The 18,994-nt window shown below is 41.4% G+C and overlaps 1 protein-coding gene across 11 annotated transcripts in view; it reads right to left on the bottom strand.

Moving 5' to 3' along the window:
• The window catches only part of ptprt (protein tyrosine phosphatase receptor type T), a 651,792-nt gene that overhangs the window by 378,483 nt on the left and 254,315 nt on the right, over positions 1 to 18,994 (bottom strand). For all 11 annotated transcript variants that reach the window (XM_028812019.2, XM_051932510.1, XM_051932511.1 and 8 more), the window contains exon 6: positions 18,258 to 18,432. In XM_028812019.2, coding sequence (XP_028667852.1) covers positions 18,258 to 18,432 — 175 coding nt within the window. The remainder of the gene's footprint in view (positions 1 to 18,257; positions 18,433 to 18,994) is intronic.

The raw sequence follows: 18,994 nt of genomic DNA, 5'->3' as shown, positions 1-18,994 counted from the left end.
CTCTTCTAATTTTGGCTTTCCCTGTTGCAATTTGTTTTAACTAAACATATCTACAATAAAACTAAACAAACAAAGTTTCCATGTGCTAAAAAGAATGGTAAGTCCAGCACCCATTAGTTTCAGGGTTCTATAGTTGTTGCTCATAGAAGATCACATGACTTACCACATTTCAGAGACAAGCTAAGACCCTAAGCTGGTGCAGTGTAATTGAACATGGAGTGTGCATGACACTTCCTTGCATTGAGGTGGTCTCTCCTTCCAGGTTGGGTGCTCATATTGTGCTTGTTACTGCTGGATGTTTTAACCATTGAGACATCTTCTGAAAATCTGGCACAAGCTGTAAGATGCCCTGCTGTATATAATGCCTCTCCATATCTTGTGCCTGTGGTATAATATTAGCCTGCTGGACTGACAAAGAGAAAGACCAGCAAAGCAAACTTGGAAATAACCACAGTTCATGGGCACATTTACATAAAGGTCTCATGGGCATAGCAAGGAACTGCAAGTCATTTTTTTTCAAGTAAATATTTTAAATTTAGCCTCCTAATTAAAGGTTTGGGCCTGCGAATACGGCCCAGCTTAATCCATATGAGACACAGAGAAATTAGCCGCCTACCTAATATAAAGCAAGGGGCTGAAAGGCTCCTCTTCCCCACATCTATCACAGCTCACCAGGTAGCAGACACTAATCGCTCTCACAGGCAGGATGTGTCGGCCTCATTTTCAGCTAACTTGAACCTGAAATTGGCTGCCAGGAGTTGCCGCATTTCGCTAGCCACTCCACTGCATTTCTTATCACCTGTGCTCTGCGGGAGGTTGCTAAATCAGAAGATTTGCGGAAATCTTCAGTAATTGTTAGGTGCCAAGCCAGATCCCGGTAAACACAAAAGAAGACATGGAAGTCTGCTTTCTTACTCACAGTCCTAGATGAGACTGCTTTTTGACAGGTCTTGTCAGAAAATCAGAACTTGACACTGTATTGCACAGTGGGTGCCATCAGGGCTCAAAAAAGGTGGGAGGTTGGGATCTTCAGCTTTGAGTCAAGTGACTCCACAACCTAAAAAGATGTGAGTAGCCACCAAAGTGATGAAGGTCAGACATGTACTCTTATTGGGTCCAATCGCCATACATGTGTCTACAAAGAAGGAGGTGAGGTGCAGAGTGCATCATTTATAAATACTGGACACATACATGTGGGTAGGAAAAGCAAGTGCCTCCCTCAGGTTCACACACTTCCTGCCTTTTTACAAAGTGGTTTTAGGGACACAAGTGTGCTTTACCTCTTCAGCATGCATTAAATACATAAAGGTGGATTGAAGAGTACTATATCACTCCCATATAACAAAACCCTGGGGGAAAAGACGAAACATAAGGTAGTTGCCCACCACAGAAACTTTGTTTTCAGCAACCAGTGACTTCCTGTATGATGTAGGCCCTGGGCTATTTGTGGTCCCTGGCCACTTTCATGTGTTGAGTTACTGACGCACAATAAGAACTGTAACCTTTATGAAGTGCAAAGAAGAGTCATGTGGTACAAACTGAGGTGTGCTTGGGAGTTAATCAGGGACCCCCCACTTTATTGCTTTGAAGTGATTGCGACTTCACAGGGGAGATTATTGCTTCAAAGCATTACATGGAGCGGTGTACCAGGGAGGCAGCTAAGAAGAGTGATGCAGTTAGAGGTGCCAAACTCCATCTTCACCAATAACTCTCCAAAGTTCCCTTTCTTCCTCATTATCTTTTCCCACTTCTGTGGGGTCGATGTGTTTGATCAGCCTTCTTTGTACAGTACTCCTCAGTCAGACCCTTTTCCTTCAGATCTTCTCTTACTTTATCCATCCACCTCCACTTATCTTCTCCTGCTCTTCCATTCCCATCACACTTTTGTCCACATCTTCATTGTCTCTCCTCATCAAAAGTCCATACCACATCAACCTACTTTCATGTACTTTCTTAGATACTCCTCCCACTTCTGTTGTACCTTTGATTGTCTCATTTCTTATTCTCTCTTTTTTAAAACTCCACACATCCAGCTCAACATTCTCATTTCTGCCACATCTGACTTCTTCTCCTGTGCTCCCTTAACTGCCCATGTCTCAATGCTGGTCTTACCACTGTGTGAAAAACCTTACCTTTAACCATCACAATAGTTCTTTGATCATACAATACTTCTAATGCCTTCTTCTACTTGTTCCATCCAAAATGCACTCCATGTGTTATCTCTACATCTAATTTTCAATCTTGGTCTACCACTGATCCTGATATTTAAATGTCTCCACTCTTTTCAATTGATCTCCCTACAGGCTAACGTCTGAATCCTGATCATCATTAAACCTCATAGGTTCTGTCTTCTTCATATTTATCTTCAATCCTCTATCTTCCAAAGCCCTTATTCATTGTTCCAACTTTCTTTTCCACTTCCACTTTTCTGGTGCGACACAACACAATGCCATCATGAAAAAGCCTGAACCAGGGGGACTGAAATAGGAGTTCAAAAAAGTACCCGGAACTACAAACAGTCAGAGTTTGTAGTGGTAATCATCCAAATGTTCCTGAGTTTCTAAAAAGTCTGTGATTCCTGAAAAGACTTTCTGCAGTCAGAAGGTGCTTACAGTGTTTCAACTCTCATATTCATCCTAACAAACATAAGGAGGCAGTGGAGTACATCATTCCTAACACACACATAAATACACAAGTGGGGAGAAACTGAGTGATCCTTTTCGTACCTCACAACACAAAATGGGGATGCAGCACACTGCACTGTTGCTTACAAATAAATATACCAGGATCAGCCAAGTGCTTCACCCCCACATAACACACACATACTGTATGGAAGGGTGGGAAAAGCAAACAAGTACCAAAGCCTCTGATACACATTCTCACAACATACAAAGTGATGGGACTGTAAAATGCTTCACTCCTTCCATGAACATAAAGACATAAGGGAATCTGCAGAGTGCATTATCCCTCCAACACACAAAGGCATAAAGAGTGAGCAACTGAGTGTTTCACCTCCTTTAATACTTTAACACATGCAGCAGAATGCTACATCCCTTACATACATGCAAATACACCAATGCATGAAGCAGAATGCATCACCCCTTCCAAACATTTAAACACAAAATGGTGGGTAGCAGAGTGCTTCAACTCTCCTCCAGAAACGCACCAAGAGTTCATCACTTTTATAAAAAGAGCTCCAGAGATCCTCTGTGGAGAGAGGAGAACCTTCCAGAAGGACAACCATCTCTGCAGCAATCCACCAATCAGGCCTGTATGGTAGAGTGACCAGACAGAAGCCACTCCTTAGTAAAAGGCACATGGCAGCCTGCCTGGAGTTTGCCAAAAGGCACCTGAAGGACTCTCAGACCATGAGAAAGAAAATTCTCTAGTCTGATGAGACAAAGATTGAACTCTTTGGTGTGAATGCCAGGCGTCATGTTTGGAGGAAACCAGGCACCGCTCATCACCAGACCAATACCATCCCTACAGTGAAGCATGGTGGTGGCAGCATCATGCTGTGGGGATGTTTTCAGCAGCAGGGACTGGGAGACTAGTCAGGATAAAGGGAAAGATGACTGCAGCAATGTACAGAGACATCCTGGATGAAAACCTGCTCCAGAGCGCTCTTGACCTCAGACTGGGGCGACGGTTCATCTTTCAGCAGGACAACGACCCTAAGCACACAGCCAAGATATCAAAGGAGTGGCTTCAGGACAACTCTGTGAATGTCCTTGAGTGGCCCAGCCAGAGCCCAGACTTGAATCTGATTGAACATCTCTGGAGAGATCTTAAAATGGCTGAGCACCGACGCTTCCCATCCTACCTGATGGAGCTTGACAGGTGCTGCAAAGAGGAATGGGCGAAACTGGCCATGGATAGGTGTGCCAAGCTTGTGGCATCATATTCAAAAAGACTTGAGGCTGTAATTGCTGCCAAAGGTGCATCGACAAAGTATTGAGCAAAGGCTGTGAATACTTATGTACATGGGATTTCTCAGTTTTTTTATTTTTAATAAATTTGCAAAAACCTCAAATAAACCTTTTTCACGTTGTCGTTATGGGGTGTTGTGTGTAGAATTCTGAGGAAATAAATGAATTTAATCAATTTTGGAATAAGGCTGTAACATAACAAAATGTGGAAAAAGTGATGCGCTGTGAATACTTTCCGGATACACTGTATATACAAGATACAAAGGCTTGGGGCGCTGTAGCACGCCACAAAGCATCCATAGACACATACATACATATGTACATACTGTAAATGGGAAGCTTGAGCAATGCAATAGGGCACCAGTTCCTAGCCACGCACAGAATTGCCAAAACTTTCATTCTCCATGAAGACACACATGCACATTGTAAGGAATTGTATGACACAGCGTTTGTTTGTGAGTGAGATTGTTCTCCACTGGGCTGCAATGCCTGGACTGAGCAGTTCTGTTCTGAACGTAAAACAGTATAATAAATGTGGACCTATTCTATTGTTAAATATTATGATATATATGGGGTAAACCAAAACCACTTCATTCTTGACTGCAGGTGTACTGTGAAACACAGAGCAGTACTACAGTATATTCATTATGTGGGTCTGGAGCACATAGTACATTTTTCTCTTGAATTCATTAATTCACTTAGACATCTGCACAAATGTCTCTCCAATTTGTCTTCAGGTCCCTCCTTACTCACACACCAGCCCTAACAACATTTCCTTTGGCAAAGATAAAGCTGCGCTAACACATCTGCACATATTTAATACAATAAAATAAGAGTGAGAACCCACAGTGATGTCCTCACCTGACAGTTTCTGGTGGTCTGGAAGTCAAGAGGTGCTCTTTTATTCTCATCAAAGACCACCCACCCACTCACATGCTCACACACTGTATTTCCAATCATGGCACGATTTGTAAAGCTACGATGCGTACAAAAAAGAACAAAGATTTGAAACGGATTAAGAAAATCACTTCTTCCTAGAGATGAGCCCAGCCACATGGATGCCGACAGAATGTCGATGTGGCTGGGTGGTTCGTCTAGCACAGGTGCTTCTGGCCAGGGCTGTGCTGTTTGAAGCTGGAAATTGTATTCTGTGTTGCATTCTTATTTCTGGCAGCTTTTAGATATTTCCACATTAACATAGTCAGACAGCAAAACATCAGCTAGAAATGAAAACAAAAGTGAAAAGAAATGGTAGGCAGAGAGCTGGGCCATCTGACAAAAATTCTCATTTGCAGTTTCTCCAAAGTCATGGGCTAGACAGTAGATTATCACATGAGCATACAAGGGTGGGCAGTAATCAGCATGGAAGGAGCCACTGACCAAAAGGCTCAAGGACAGTAATGAAGAGCGGCCACCATAGATAGAAAGGGCAGCAATATGAAATACCAATCCTGAGTAAAGGGGAGAGATAAACAATGATCACAGTGTCACAGACGAGAAACGGCGGACAGTGGCCAGTAAGGCCAGTCATTTGAGAACAGCCATCACAGGATACAGAGGAAAGAAGTGACTCAGCTAGGCAGACCTTAAGAGAATGTCAATGGAAACTGATTGACCAGTATGGATTACATTTCCAGAAACCCAGCCTCATAGGGTACAGAGTAGCTAGTTTGGACGGACATTTGTGAACAATATCACAAGAAGGAGATGAATGAGCAATGACCAGGATTGACAATTTTCTGGGAACAATCTCAAAGAGTAAAGAAAAAAAAGAAGTGACTAATACTGAAATTTAAGCTTGCTAGTGCCTCACAGAATGCCAAAACATGCTGGAAAATAACTTCAAATGAAGCAGAGAAACTATTATTTATGTGATTGCCTCAAAACACATACAAAAAGACCCAAGAGTGACTAATGCAGAGTGACCAGTTCAGAGAAACCATCCGGGAACAGAATTCTTGGGTTGAGTTATAAGTGAGAAAGGGATGAAGTTCTAGGAGTATCACAAGACAGATAGGGAATTTAAAAAGAGCTCTGAGATTCACTTCATGGGACACAGACGTGAAGGACGACTAGTACATCCATTTGCTGCACACAATAAATGGAGAGGGCCAGTATGGACAGAGGTAGTTGAATAATGCAAACCCGTGGAGGAACAAAACAAATCACAAGTAGAGATCCGAGCCTCTTAACAAAAGTGGCAAGTGCTGGTTCTACCAAAGCTGGGATAAACCATGGCCATCATGAATGAGGCTCGGAAGCATAGAGAGTTACCACTATGGATGGAGCCACTTGCTAAAAATGTACCGTACACGACAGAGTGTAACGAGGAGTAAAGCAGTATGGGCAGTCACCCTTGGAAAGGGTTCATGGGAGAAAGTATAACAGTGGGTGAGCAATGTGGACAGGACACTCTCGAGAATATCTTTATAAGAGAAGTGATATAGGGAGGAAAAGCCTGATAGGACAGTGGCCATTTTGAATAGAGTCATATGGGGTCTGCCTGATGAGAGACAACAAGAATGACTAATATAGTGAGATCTTGAAGATCGCACTTCCAGAAGATGTCTTGTAGATATCAGGCACTCACAGAATCCTCTTCATACTCAGAAGGCAGGGCCCTTTTCCTCTGGTCAGCAATAACCAACTGTAATCAGATTTTTCTCAAATTGCTTCTACCTCTGGCCACTTTGGAGATTTAGAGCTGTCGGCTTTATTGCTTTCTAGCCAGAGGAATGATTTGCCTGTTCCCTGTCCCTACAGTATTGGAGTTCTCCATTTAATCAGTTATTCTTTGGTCACCATTCATCTTGCTGTCTTCTGGACTGTCCACTGCTGATAACTCAATACCCTCATTTTGGAGCTCCCACTTATGCATCGACTAAGAACTGCCAAAGCAGCTTTTGCAGGGTAGTAGAGATGGAGGAAGTGCCAGGGGTCAACCTTATATATTGACAAGCATGGGATAAACCCAAAAACAAAGCTGCTGAAAATGCAAGACAGGCAGTAGGGATGGTCACTTGGGAAAAGCCTGACAGGAGAGTGACCAGTCTGGACAGTTATGTAAGAACTGGGAGGCAGGCAAGAGCAAGTTAATCATTGTTAAAGATGGCACTCCCAGGCTGGCTCCCGCCAGACCATACCAGCTTTCTAGTTTGTATCAAGAGGCTCTCCGTCTGTGCAAGGAGACAAAAGCAGAGAAGAAAGCATGCAGGATACATGAGGGGCCGTCTGGAAGTCAAACTTCAGGCGAATCAAACAAGATAATGAGCTGTTTTGTGTGCGGCAAGCAGGGAGACCGTCCACGGGGACTTCTAAAGCAGAACAAATTACTACAGTGTGTTTGCTAATTAATTTGCTGTGAGGTGTGAATCTCTGCTAATATGGCTTCCTCCTCCTGCAAACCAGTGCTGCTGTTTCAGGCCTAGTGGATCACAGCTGCTGAAGCTGCTTCTCTTAATTCCTGTCTACAAGATGAAGCTCATTTTAACAGTTAGTCGTCAGTCTTTCTATAGCACCTTTCACAATAACAGAAAGTGTTACAACCCTTTTATACAAACAGAATAAAGGTAAAGCATGAGAGTCAGGGATTGAGAAAAGAAAATACAGTTAAAATTTAGTCTAATAAGATCTACTGCCTTGATCAAAAAATGCTTACGTGCATCTCTCCCACCTGCTGATATGTCCTATAGTTTCCTGCTTTCAGATAATCTCTGTTATATCCTGTCAATAATGAAAGAGTATCCCACCAAAAAAAGGATATGTACAACGTTGTGCACATGAAAGATCACCCACAGTATGTCACCAATTAGAAAAGCTCTCGTTACCATTCAGGCATCGTAATGTGTCACCTCTACAGCATCTGCCCAACATGTAAAGTGTCATACTGTTCTATCTGTCAGTGACTCTGCACAGCATCGACTCAACAAATAAAGTACCACTGGCTCTGGTGAATCAGAGCTTCTCCACTGTATCTGTCTAACAGCTACCCCAGCAGTCTTGCAGGTCAGAGACTCTGTAAACCATCTGACCAACAAGCAGAGCCCCACTGCTTTTATAGTTATTAGTGATGCGCCATGGCATCCAACAGACACGTCAATCCCCATTGCTATCTATCTATCTATCTATCTATCTATCTATCTATCTATCTATCTATCTATCTATCTATCTATCTATCTATCTATCTATCTATCTATCTATCTATCTATCTATCTATCTATCTATCTATCTATCTATCTATCTATCTATCTATCTATCTATCTATCTATCTATCTATCTATCTATCTATCTATCTATCTATCTATCTATCATATAGTGCCTTTCACATATCTATCTATCTATCTATCTATCTATCTATCTATCTATCTATCTATCTATCTATCTATCTATCTATCTATCTATCTATCTATCTATCTATCTATCTATCTATCTATCTATCTATCTATCTATCTATCTATCTATCTATCAGAAATGCTTCACTGCATCTGCATTCCTGGCAAGTGTTAAAGAAGTCTCTTTGTTAATGACCCTCCATAGCATCTAATCAAAAATAAGGTTGCATTCTATCCTACTTACGATCCTCCTAAAATTGAATTATGTCTTCCTTGCACAAATTGATTAACAGCACATACCCATCAAATGAGGCTGTGAAGTTGCTTGCATTTGGTTGCTACTCTGAGACCTCCATCTAATAAACATCTGTCAAGTAAATAAAATATGATGGTAACCTGCTCATAGTATGAATGATGCTCTACATCAGCTAATCAATAATTCAAACTCACCTATCGGAGGGTCTCCATAATATCTACCCAACATTGGCTCCTACCTATCAACAATCTGTCAAACAAGTACCACAGCAGTCTGCCTGCTATTGACGCTCCACAACATCTGTGCCGCTAATCAGTATCAATCATGCATCTTAAGGCAATCTGTGTCCTCCATGTACAAAACGTTGAATAGCATATACTCCAAACAGAAAGTTATGAATTTTCTTGCCATATTCCCTAGTGCATAAGTGATTCTCCAGAAGAATGTATCTATGGGAGATATTCAATTTTATCTATTGAGTTTATAGAGCACTAGCTGTGCTACCCTGTCTAAGATGGGTTGAAATCTAAGCAATCAATGTAGACCTCAGTGTTAAGTTTTGTAGTGGACCATACAGTGCCTTTGTCTCTGGTATATGCCTTTTGGTATGGGATTTGTACTGTAAAAGCAGTGTTAATGTTTGTGATGCGCCATCTGTAAGAATGACAAATGCAATGCATTTTATTACTAAAATGTTAGGGATCTTTGGAATGACAGAGACATAGCATGGGACACACAGACAGTCACACAGAATCTTATCCATTTGTTAAGGCAGATTAGAGCGTTCTATAGTATCAGGCAAATCTGCACCCAGTACTCCAGATGAGGCCTCACCAGTGTGTTATAAAGACTTGGAACCTCCTGTGACTTGTATTCCACACATCAAGGCGCTATATAACCTGACATTCTGTTTGCCTTCTTAATGGCTTCTGAACACTGTTGGGAAGTCGATAGTTTACAGTCCACTACGACTCCTAAATCCTTGTCATAAGGTGTACTTTCGATTTTCTGACCGCCCATTGTGTATTCAAAACCTAACATTTTTATTTCATATATGTAATACTTTACAGTTACTGACATTAAATTTCATCTACCACGAATCTGCCCAAGCCTGTATGCTATCCAAATCCTTCTGCAATGATATAACGGATTCCAAATTATCTGCCAATCCACCTATCTTGGTATCATTTGAAAACTTAACCAGCTTGTTACTTATATTCCTATCTAAATCATTTATATATATTAAAAATAGCAGTGGCCCTAGCACTGACCCCTGTGGAGCACCACTCTTAACGTCAGCCAGATCTGATGAGGTTCCTCACACCATCACCCTCTGCTTCCTGTGTCTGAGCCAATTCTTCACCCATCTAAAAACACCACCCTGAACTCCCACTTCTTTCAGTTTGATGTTAGTTTAGTTTAGTTAGGAGAGACATTGAAATTTTCATTACAATTATTTATCTTCGGGTAGCCGTAATTGAAAAAAATGAAAGCATATTTTGTTGCTTGCAGTCAAAGTAAAGGACAACGTTTCGGTTAACTTTTCATTCATTTCTCTTAGGTGTCTATATTTACTGTCATCTTTCCTCTGTTTTATTTCATCATTGTATGATGCACCATGCATGTTTGTAACATTTCCCTAATTTTTATCCCCCCACAGCTCAAAAACTATAAGGCATAGGAAATTTTTATTCACAACAGAGCACTTTGACATGTGAGATAACGTAGTACAGTAATTTGAATCAAAATCAGATAAGTAGCGGTTTATATTTTTAAAAGATTTGCAGTAATCTGTCATGGAACAACTCCAGAGAAGAACATAAAGGTTGGTTATCCAGACCTCATTGCAAGTTACATAGAGGTGCCCATAACAGGACCCAAAAGTGTTGCTGGTCCGCCACTGATCACACCTCCAACTGAACTGAAAACGAAGGGCAAAATCGTGGTTTTGGCAGGGCCAAGTCAAAATCCAAATCTCATTCTCACAAAGAACACAAAAGAGCTGTGCAGAAATGAAGACCCTCAGAGGTGGCTCAAGGATTTATTTTGTGCTTCACACATAACTCTTTCGGCTAACTTTATTGTTTTGTTGAACAGATAATGACAAAGTACAGTATAACATTGATGTTGTTCATTCAACGTAAATTTTCTCTTTCAAGCAACTTAAGATTAGTCATTGAGTGTTGCAGCTTGAAATATTTGGTTTCAGATCTCAATCAAAGTAAAAAAAATTGTTTGTACCCAAATTAAGTTATGGTGGGGGGAATAAATGTAAAAATCCTATTTCAGTTAACTTAATATTTTAGGTTGTTCATGTGCTGTGTTTGAGGGGCCGTTTGTAAATTCTTTCGGTCGAACTTTCCAGTTTGACGGCTTTCCAACTGCCAAAAAAGAAGAAAAACTTAAAAAATAGATTTACTTCATTAAAAAAACAAGTGAATTGCATCCAATCACTCTAAATGATTTGCCTCAACTTAAAAATTGTGGGATCAATAAGCTAAAAAGAATTATATTGGTTCAGATTGAAAATATTAAGTGTGAATCATCACATTTTTTTTTTCATTGTATGATATATGATGCTTGTCACTTGAGGATATAGTTAGCTAATTAGATCTTTGTGGGGTCTGCTAGTATGTAAAGCCACAGAAATGAAAGAGTGTGCCTTACTTTTTCACATCTAGCAGTTATGACCCTGAAAGCAATAGAGAAGAACAGATGTGTGGCACCTCTCACGTTCAGTGTGTGTGTTTATGCGTGTCTGACTCAAACTCTTTCACCTTCACCTTAAAACCACCTACTCCTCAACATGCCATCCATAAACTGTAAAACGCACATCAGTGTTCTGAAAAATAACAGGAATGTGTGTCTTGTGATAAGCTACCGAGATGTCCACATTGCCCTTCATCGCCATGGGCAGTCAGTCAAAGTGGGATTGCCCGATCTGCAGGCCCGCAAAGCTCTGACAAGTTAACAAGATTCAACAGCCTCAAGGACAAGAGAAATGTACGACTCCAGAGGCGCAAATTGGATTTCACAAAAAATAAACTTTTTTTTTTTCTCTTTGTCTCACCTCGCTGAGAGGTTTGGGGTCAAGAAGGTCACTCATTACCCACCGCAGGGTTTGAATTTTCTATCTAGAAACCCTGCATGGTTTGAAGCTCTACAGCAAATGGGACATACCAAGTGCAATGGATTTTTTCTTCTTTTTCGGAAAGAGAATCTCCTCCCCAGCCCCCTAGTTTTATTTATGACCCTCCAGCCTGGACTTGAAAAGCTCATTTATAAACTGCAGTGTTTTAATCTCCCGAAGCATCAAAGCCTCTCTTTTAAGGAAAAAAAAAAAAATTTAACTGAAAATTAAGACACAGTACAATGGCTCCCCAAGAGAAAGGAAAGACAAATGGGCAAAGGTTTTTAGACCTCTTCTAAGTGCCCAGTGGATCATCACAAAAAATCTAAATTGGAACCCTCTGGTGCTGCCACCCAGCTGCCACAGCGGTAAAGTGCAGCAAAACTGAATAACAAAGCCACAAGCGAAATAAAAGACAGAGGGGTCGCCCGAAGGTACCTCTTACTATACATGTGTGAAGTATAATTGAGGGACCACCAGTAGACTGGCCTCTGACTGGACTCAAAGAGTAGAACAAGCGTTCTTTAAAGCAGACAGCAATGAGCTCAGTGCACAGGGGCCTGCAAGTGCTCAGAAATCTGCTTCTCTCTTTCCTAAGTACATGCATATTTAATAGTGACAGAAAGGCAGAGAATTGTTTATAACATGGTAAAACATTTACAAGCTCAATAATTCATAAAAAAGTAAAGCAGTCACGGCCTGCGTGGTGCAGCCTCCCCTAAGCCTCGCCGCTATTAATCAAAGCTGTGGCCTGTCTGCAATTAAAACCAAGCTGAACAGTCACACTCCGGTCACACGTTGAAAAGATGAGCCAGCAAAAGACACGAACAGGTTCACTTGTCAAAAAAGTTACCTCCAATGCCCCCAGCACAGTAAAAAAAAAAAAAAAAATAGAAGGTGAATATAAGGAGTGCCCCGTAAGGGAGTGAGGGCTGATAAAAATGGCTGCCACCATCTGCACTTTACAAATCAGCCTACAGGCTGAGCCATTCCCAGACTGCTTTCAGTGGGTTTTCTGCCAGTCACCGTTATGAGTTGGCTGCAGTCCTTGGACACCTGGAAACCTTTCAGAACAACCTGGGGGCATCCTGCCTGCAGCATGCCGATGGCCATGGATATGATGAACGGCAAGTCAGAAAAAGATAGCGAAAAGAGTCTGTCAGAGCATCACATCTAAGTCGGGTGAGTTAGGACCAACAGGGTGTTTTCAACTTCATAACACTTCATAATAAAAAATGACAGTCACGTGTAGGGCTCCTTCTGTTCCTTCTTCCAAGCTTACATGGTGCACACTACTGTGGTTTTACTGGTGTTAGTGCCCTTGCTGTTGTAAGGTGCCAGGTTTGATCCCCGAGCTGATGCTCACCATCTGAGTGAGGTTTAGACATTCTAACTATGTTCGGCAGAATATTAGGTTAGGGATCCCATTATCTTTGTCCATGCCTTATCATCTGTGTTATTATACTGTATGAAATATTCTGTTGCATGAAAACTCTAACACAAAGTCTGATTTTTGTTAAGTACAGAATAAACAATGATCAGTTCCAATTACTTTTGTCAGTTTCAAGTTATTTCAGAGACAATTGTGGGTTCTTCTGCTTTTGCGGAGGGGTGCCAATAAATTTGTCCAAGTCTGTGATAGCAGTCTCATAATGGCCCTCCATCATTTAAATTTAAAAAGAGGATGAATCTTCTTCATTAGTATGATATTCTCATCTAGATGATGCTCAGAAGCATTGCGTTATAAATGTAAATCAACAATCATTGATGTCAGGGATAGAATATCTGGTCACACAACAGGAAGAGCGTCAAATGCTGGACAGAGAAGAGCAATGAAATGCAAGCCTGGACTAAAGGGCAGGTTCTACTTTGACAGGCTATGGAAGCCAAATCTCTTCAATCTTAAGGCTGCAAGATGACCTTTTGATGAGTTTAATATTCTCCAAGGCTCTGATAAAAAGAATTCCTTCAGTTAAAGATTGAATTACATGTCAGAAATGAATGGGTGCTCCACTAATGGGTTGAGGAAATCTGTAGCAAACTCCACAGTCATGTACTTAGAGGGCCGACCCATGAGATGAAGATGAGATAGCAGTGCGGCCATCCAAGCAACTTCACAGACTTGTGTTGTTACTTCCTGGATGAAGAATCAGACTGAAGAACACAAGCCTGCAAGCTGAGCTCCCATCACTGATGCTCTCTGTGTTAACCTACCTGTGATCCAATTGTAAAAATATGCATCACTGCAGTAAATGAAATACACAGTCATACTAAAATATCGATGCAAAGAGCTTTTGGGAAAGGTGCTATATAACATAAACATTCACACTGCCCCATAACACTTCAAAAGCAGGTACACTTGCGTCAGGGTGTCATACTCTGACTGTAGCTTTGCTTTTAATGTAAATGTTCCCTCTGAATTTGCCTTGAAATTTCAAGATCTAGGAATTTGTTTTGTCTTGGTAGAGTAATATATTGCTCTACTTTCCCCTATTGTATTATTAAGATGTAGCCCCTGTCAGAATGCCTCTAATCTCACAGACGTACCACTGTTTCTAAGGTATTATAGTATATAACTTATCCCCACCTTCCCTTCTATATCTATAGGCAATTAGGTGTAGTAAAAAGACAAGCAGGAGTTAAGTTACAACTTAAACAATGTATTATTGGTAATATTCATAAATAATAACAATATGCAAAGTACATTTGAATATTGGCAACCATATAACCTGATTAAGTGGTGATGTGTAGTTTCAGGCGGCACACAGACTTGTTAGTTATTTAAAATGTCTCTAGTTAAAGCATCATTCAGCATTCTTCAGAACAGGCTGCATTGCCTGCCTCAATATGGCTGCCGGGTTGTGCTCTCCATTGTGTTGTCTCCTTCAGTTCATGGTGTGATGGTCTTCATCAGTTTGGTAAGACAGATATTTCTTCATCATATGTTGGTTAGTAAGAGAGAGCGAATGTGGTTGAACAAGCAGATTTATAGATTCTCTGTCCAACCCCTACAGCCAATAGGACATCATGGTACTTAAAAGCTTCTGATAGAAGCCAATTCCAAACTGCCATACTTCAGACCAATGGGGGAATACAACATCTTAAAACCTGCCATCCCTCAAGACCATATGTCTTTATGCTTTCTTGCGGGGGTTAAAAGACTTTAGCAGAGAAACACTTGCCAAACTGGTTTAAGGCACATCCTCCCCCAACTGTGTCGTAAAATTCAAAGAGGCCCATTCCTAAAAGGGGGGGGGGGGGGGGGGTAAACACTCACTAATGTAATACTAAATTACATTACTTTGCCTAAATTACAAATAAAGACATACAAAATATGTATCAAGTTATATGCAAAATCTTACATCACAACAGAATTGGATTGCCATCTGGAGGTAAATATTGGATTTTTGAGGAGGTGGGCAATGCAGCCTCAATTGTATGGATTTTTAACACCATGGCCACTGTCTCAGCCCCACAAACTGTTCTTACTATTAATCTGAGACCATTGCGAACTCCTGGAAGTCACACAAACCTAAAATCAGCACCAAAGAAAGCAAAATAAAGGATAAGCATTGGCAAAGAAAGAACTCATTGGTACAAAGGAAAAAACAAAACACCAAGGCCTAAACCTCCCCTCGGCCTTCCAATGCAGGTGGTGGACCAGGAGACTCACTTGGCACTGTTGGTCCACTATTTCACACATTAAAAGAGTCATTCTTTTTCTAGCTCCTCCAAATAACAAACTCTTTCTCTTATTCACTTACCGCTCTTCCCCTCAGCAGTTGAGCTCCTGCCCCTGATTCCACTCCTGCCTCAAGACCTACCAGATTTGCGAGAGAGGGATTGATATTTATCACCCGAGCCCAAAATCTTTCTGCAGTATCACGATAAACTACACAGCAGGATAACAAAGTTGTGTAGTTTATCATGCCTGGAACTCTTTCTGAAGGCCACAGGTTCACCTGCATTCTTGAGATCCACCTAATGTTTCAAGGGATCGGCATGAGAAGGTAAACTGCCCTTACAAATATCTAGACAGGACTATGAACAAAAGGAAGGAACACCTGCTGTCCTCTAGTTGATTGCGAAGCTCCTATCTAACAGGCAGTCGGTGACCATTGCCAGTGTTGTGCAAGTTCACACCTCACAAGAACAAGCTCAACGTTCAGTTCACACAAATTAAAATGAATACATTCACATTCATAGTTCACCATTTCAATTTTAAACTAGTTCATGTTCAGTTCATTTTGTATTTTTTAAGGAGTGAGAATACATTACCCATGAGTTTACTTTTTTCAATTTTGCATGCATTATATTAGGCTAGTACAGTGTTCTTGAATAAAATACAATAATTATGAAGACTTCTTTATTTAAATAAATTGACTTATACCCAGCAACAAATACGTATAACCATATATGCTAATATCCTCCCGGTCAAAAAAGAAATTAAATAGATGCCAGTATACATATAAATTACCACTCAATTTCCAACCGTGTGACACAAATGGTGACAGAGGAACCAGCATGTAGGTGAATAACCGATTACGCTGCCGGTCAAAATTTGTGTCACATATTGCATGTCCAATGGGGAAAAATATAAAGTAGCCTCTCAAAGTACAATGTTTTCCTAGAAGCGAAAGCAGAGCTTCACCGCATGCTCATGTCAGCAAGGGTGCAGCTTAACCACAAGCAGGCAGACACCGACAGTGCCGATTTGATTTTACGTTATTTTTTCCGAATACAAATAAATGGCAAAAAATTTGTACGAAATAAATATTCGTAAAAATCCATTATTTGTCGGCTCCACCCCTACATTACAGGGTAAGGCAAAACGTTTAATCTGGACCTAAACCAGATCCAGAATGTCACCTAAAACTGAACTAGCTCACGTTCAAGTTCTTCACTTGCAAATACGTTACGTGAAGTTCACCGTTCTTAGTAAAATGAGCTGTTCCATTGCATGTAATCCCTGGGGCCATCAATATTATCAATATCTCTAGCATTCCGTCAATGCACCAACATAACATACCTCTATCTGGCCTCGTGGGTTCTTGTGAGAATTCCATAGCACCCTCTGTCAGTTGCTACAGCTCTTACCCTTACACCATACTGTCAAACAGAGTAACAATCAGGTTATCAAGTCAGCTGGTCAGCAGCATTCACAACACAGCACATAGGGTGTGAAGTGACAGACTTCCAAACATCTTGATCCTTGAATTTCACTAAAGCAAAAAAACGAACCATGAACTTTAGGACATTTAGAATTCAATAAACGTATACGATTCAACCTGCTTCCAGTTCTTTTGCTTAGATGTCACTAAGAGCCGGGCAAGAATCCACAAAACAGAAGTCCATCCATCCATTTTCCAACCCGCTGAATCCAAACGCAGGGTCACGGGGGTCTGCTGGAGCCAGTCCCAGCCAACACAGGGCACAATCCCAGGCAGGGTGCCAACCCACCGCAGGACACACACAAACACACCAAGCATACACTAGGGCCAATTTAGAATCGCCAATCCACCTAACCAGCATGTCTTTGGACGGAAACCGGAGTGCCCAGAGGAAACCCACGCAGACATGGGGAGAACATGCAAACTACACACAGCGAGGGCACGGGAAGCGAACCCGGGTCCCCAGGTCTCCCAACTGCGAGGCAGCAGCGCTACCCACTGCGCCACCATGCCGCCCCAAAACATAAGTCATACCTGTAAACAGCACCAGAGTGCCATCCTGTTCTCAGTAAATCGGTCTGAAGTGTTTTTGCTACTTGATTCAAAACTTTTGAAGTAATGGCATCATTGTGTGAAATAGCAATGAACCAAACAAAACAGAAATCCCATCCACTTGATTCAAGAAAATCACAAGATTTGACATACCTTCAGTTATAGACATGTGCTATAAAATTTGCCTTAATAAAGACTGGGCAATGCTACCAGATTCTATCACACCAATTTCTATTTCTTCTCTGGCAGATGGTGCTGTACCACCAAAGACTAGACCAGCAAAGCTCAGAAACATTTCATAGTACCAAGCAAATTGTGCCCCGAACAGTTATAATTCTTCCAAATAACTGATTTCCAGGAGACACAGGGGTCCAGTGGTCAGGAGCCATTCCAGCTCGAGTCCTGTCTCTGAATCCTAGCCAGGTCTCTCTCTGTCTTTCCAAGACTTCCATAATCTTTTAAATTGTGCACTCTGTCACGCAATCTACTGTGCCGTACTTCTTCTATACCTCAACACGGGGCTTACCATTTACCAGAGTACCATTCGATAATAATAATTTAAGAGCATCCTTCACAGATAACGCCTTCAAGAGACACTTTGTAGTTATCCATTCATCAGCAAGCTGGCCAGCCCTGGGCAGGCACTAAAGATAGCTGTGCCTTTCTTAAGCAGTGAGGCTGCACAGGGCAGCGCTTTTCTTTGTGTTCTTTTACTATCAGCCTCCTAACAAAGCTGCTGAAGCAACTGGCAGATAATTAAAGAAATTAGAGCACATGCGGTTAAAGTTGACGGTTGGAATAATGAAGGGTTCTACCATTGATAATGATGCACACCGCAGCCAGCTGGGCTCTGATGAATGCTTAATACCTATTATTATCTCTCCTTACCTTTTACAATTAGTTCCGCGTAGTTGGAGACTCCAGAGCCACCGTCTGACCGGATAACACATCTGTACTTGCTCACACTGCGCTGTGACGTGTCGGCAACGTTGACGTTGGCAGAGAAGCGACGGTGGTTGACGACCCGGGTGACCATCAGCGCAGTGTCTTTTCCATTCCACTGCTGTAAAACACAAAAAGAAAAATGTAATGAATGGCTAAAACAGACCATGCGCTGCAGTTACTTGCCCTAGCTGATCACAGTCCAATGTAGGGATACCTGGCATTTTCTGGGTAAGGATTACAGAGATCAAGGCCAAAAACACATAAACAACACCATATGGAATTTCTAACATGCAATTCAGTTGAGAGCATTGAGACGTGCTTACTAGAAAACGACAGTGAAGTAGACTGTCACATGTGCAGATATGCCAATCACTGCTAGAGTTACCTCAGACCACAGAGAACATTCCACATGCAGTGAATGTAAGGAGGTGGGCATTGCCAACCTTCAATAATGCAAACATTGCATAGAAGGCTCTGGCCTCCATGACCTTTACTTGGATTAAGTAGTTTTAAAAATGGACGGATAAATAGATGGAATCATAGAAAAGCTAGAAGCTCCATTTTAGTGAGGGCTCAATAGCTGCACAAAATACAGCATTCAAATCACCATCACACAATATGAAAAAACAAACGTCCAACCCCATCCTTGTCCCGTATTCAGCACAGATGAGATGAACGTA

This window comes from Erpetoichthys calabaricus, chromosome 10 (assembly GCF_900747795.2).
Source record: "Erpetoichthys calabaricus chromosome 10, fErpCal1.3, whole genome shotgun sequence".
NCBI classification, from domain to species: Eukaryota; Metazoa; Chordata; class Cladistia; order Polypteriformes; family Polypteridae; genus Erpetoichthys; species Erpetoichthys calabaricus.
This window is presented reverse-complemented; position numbering and strand designations above follow the sequence as displayed.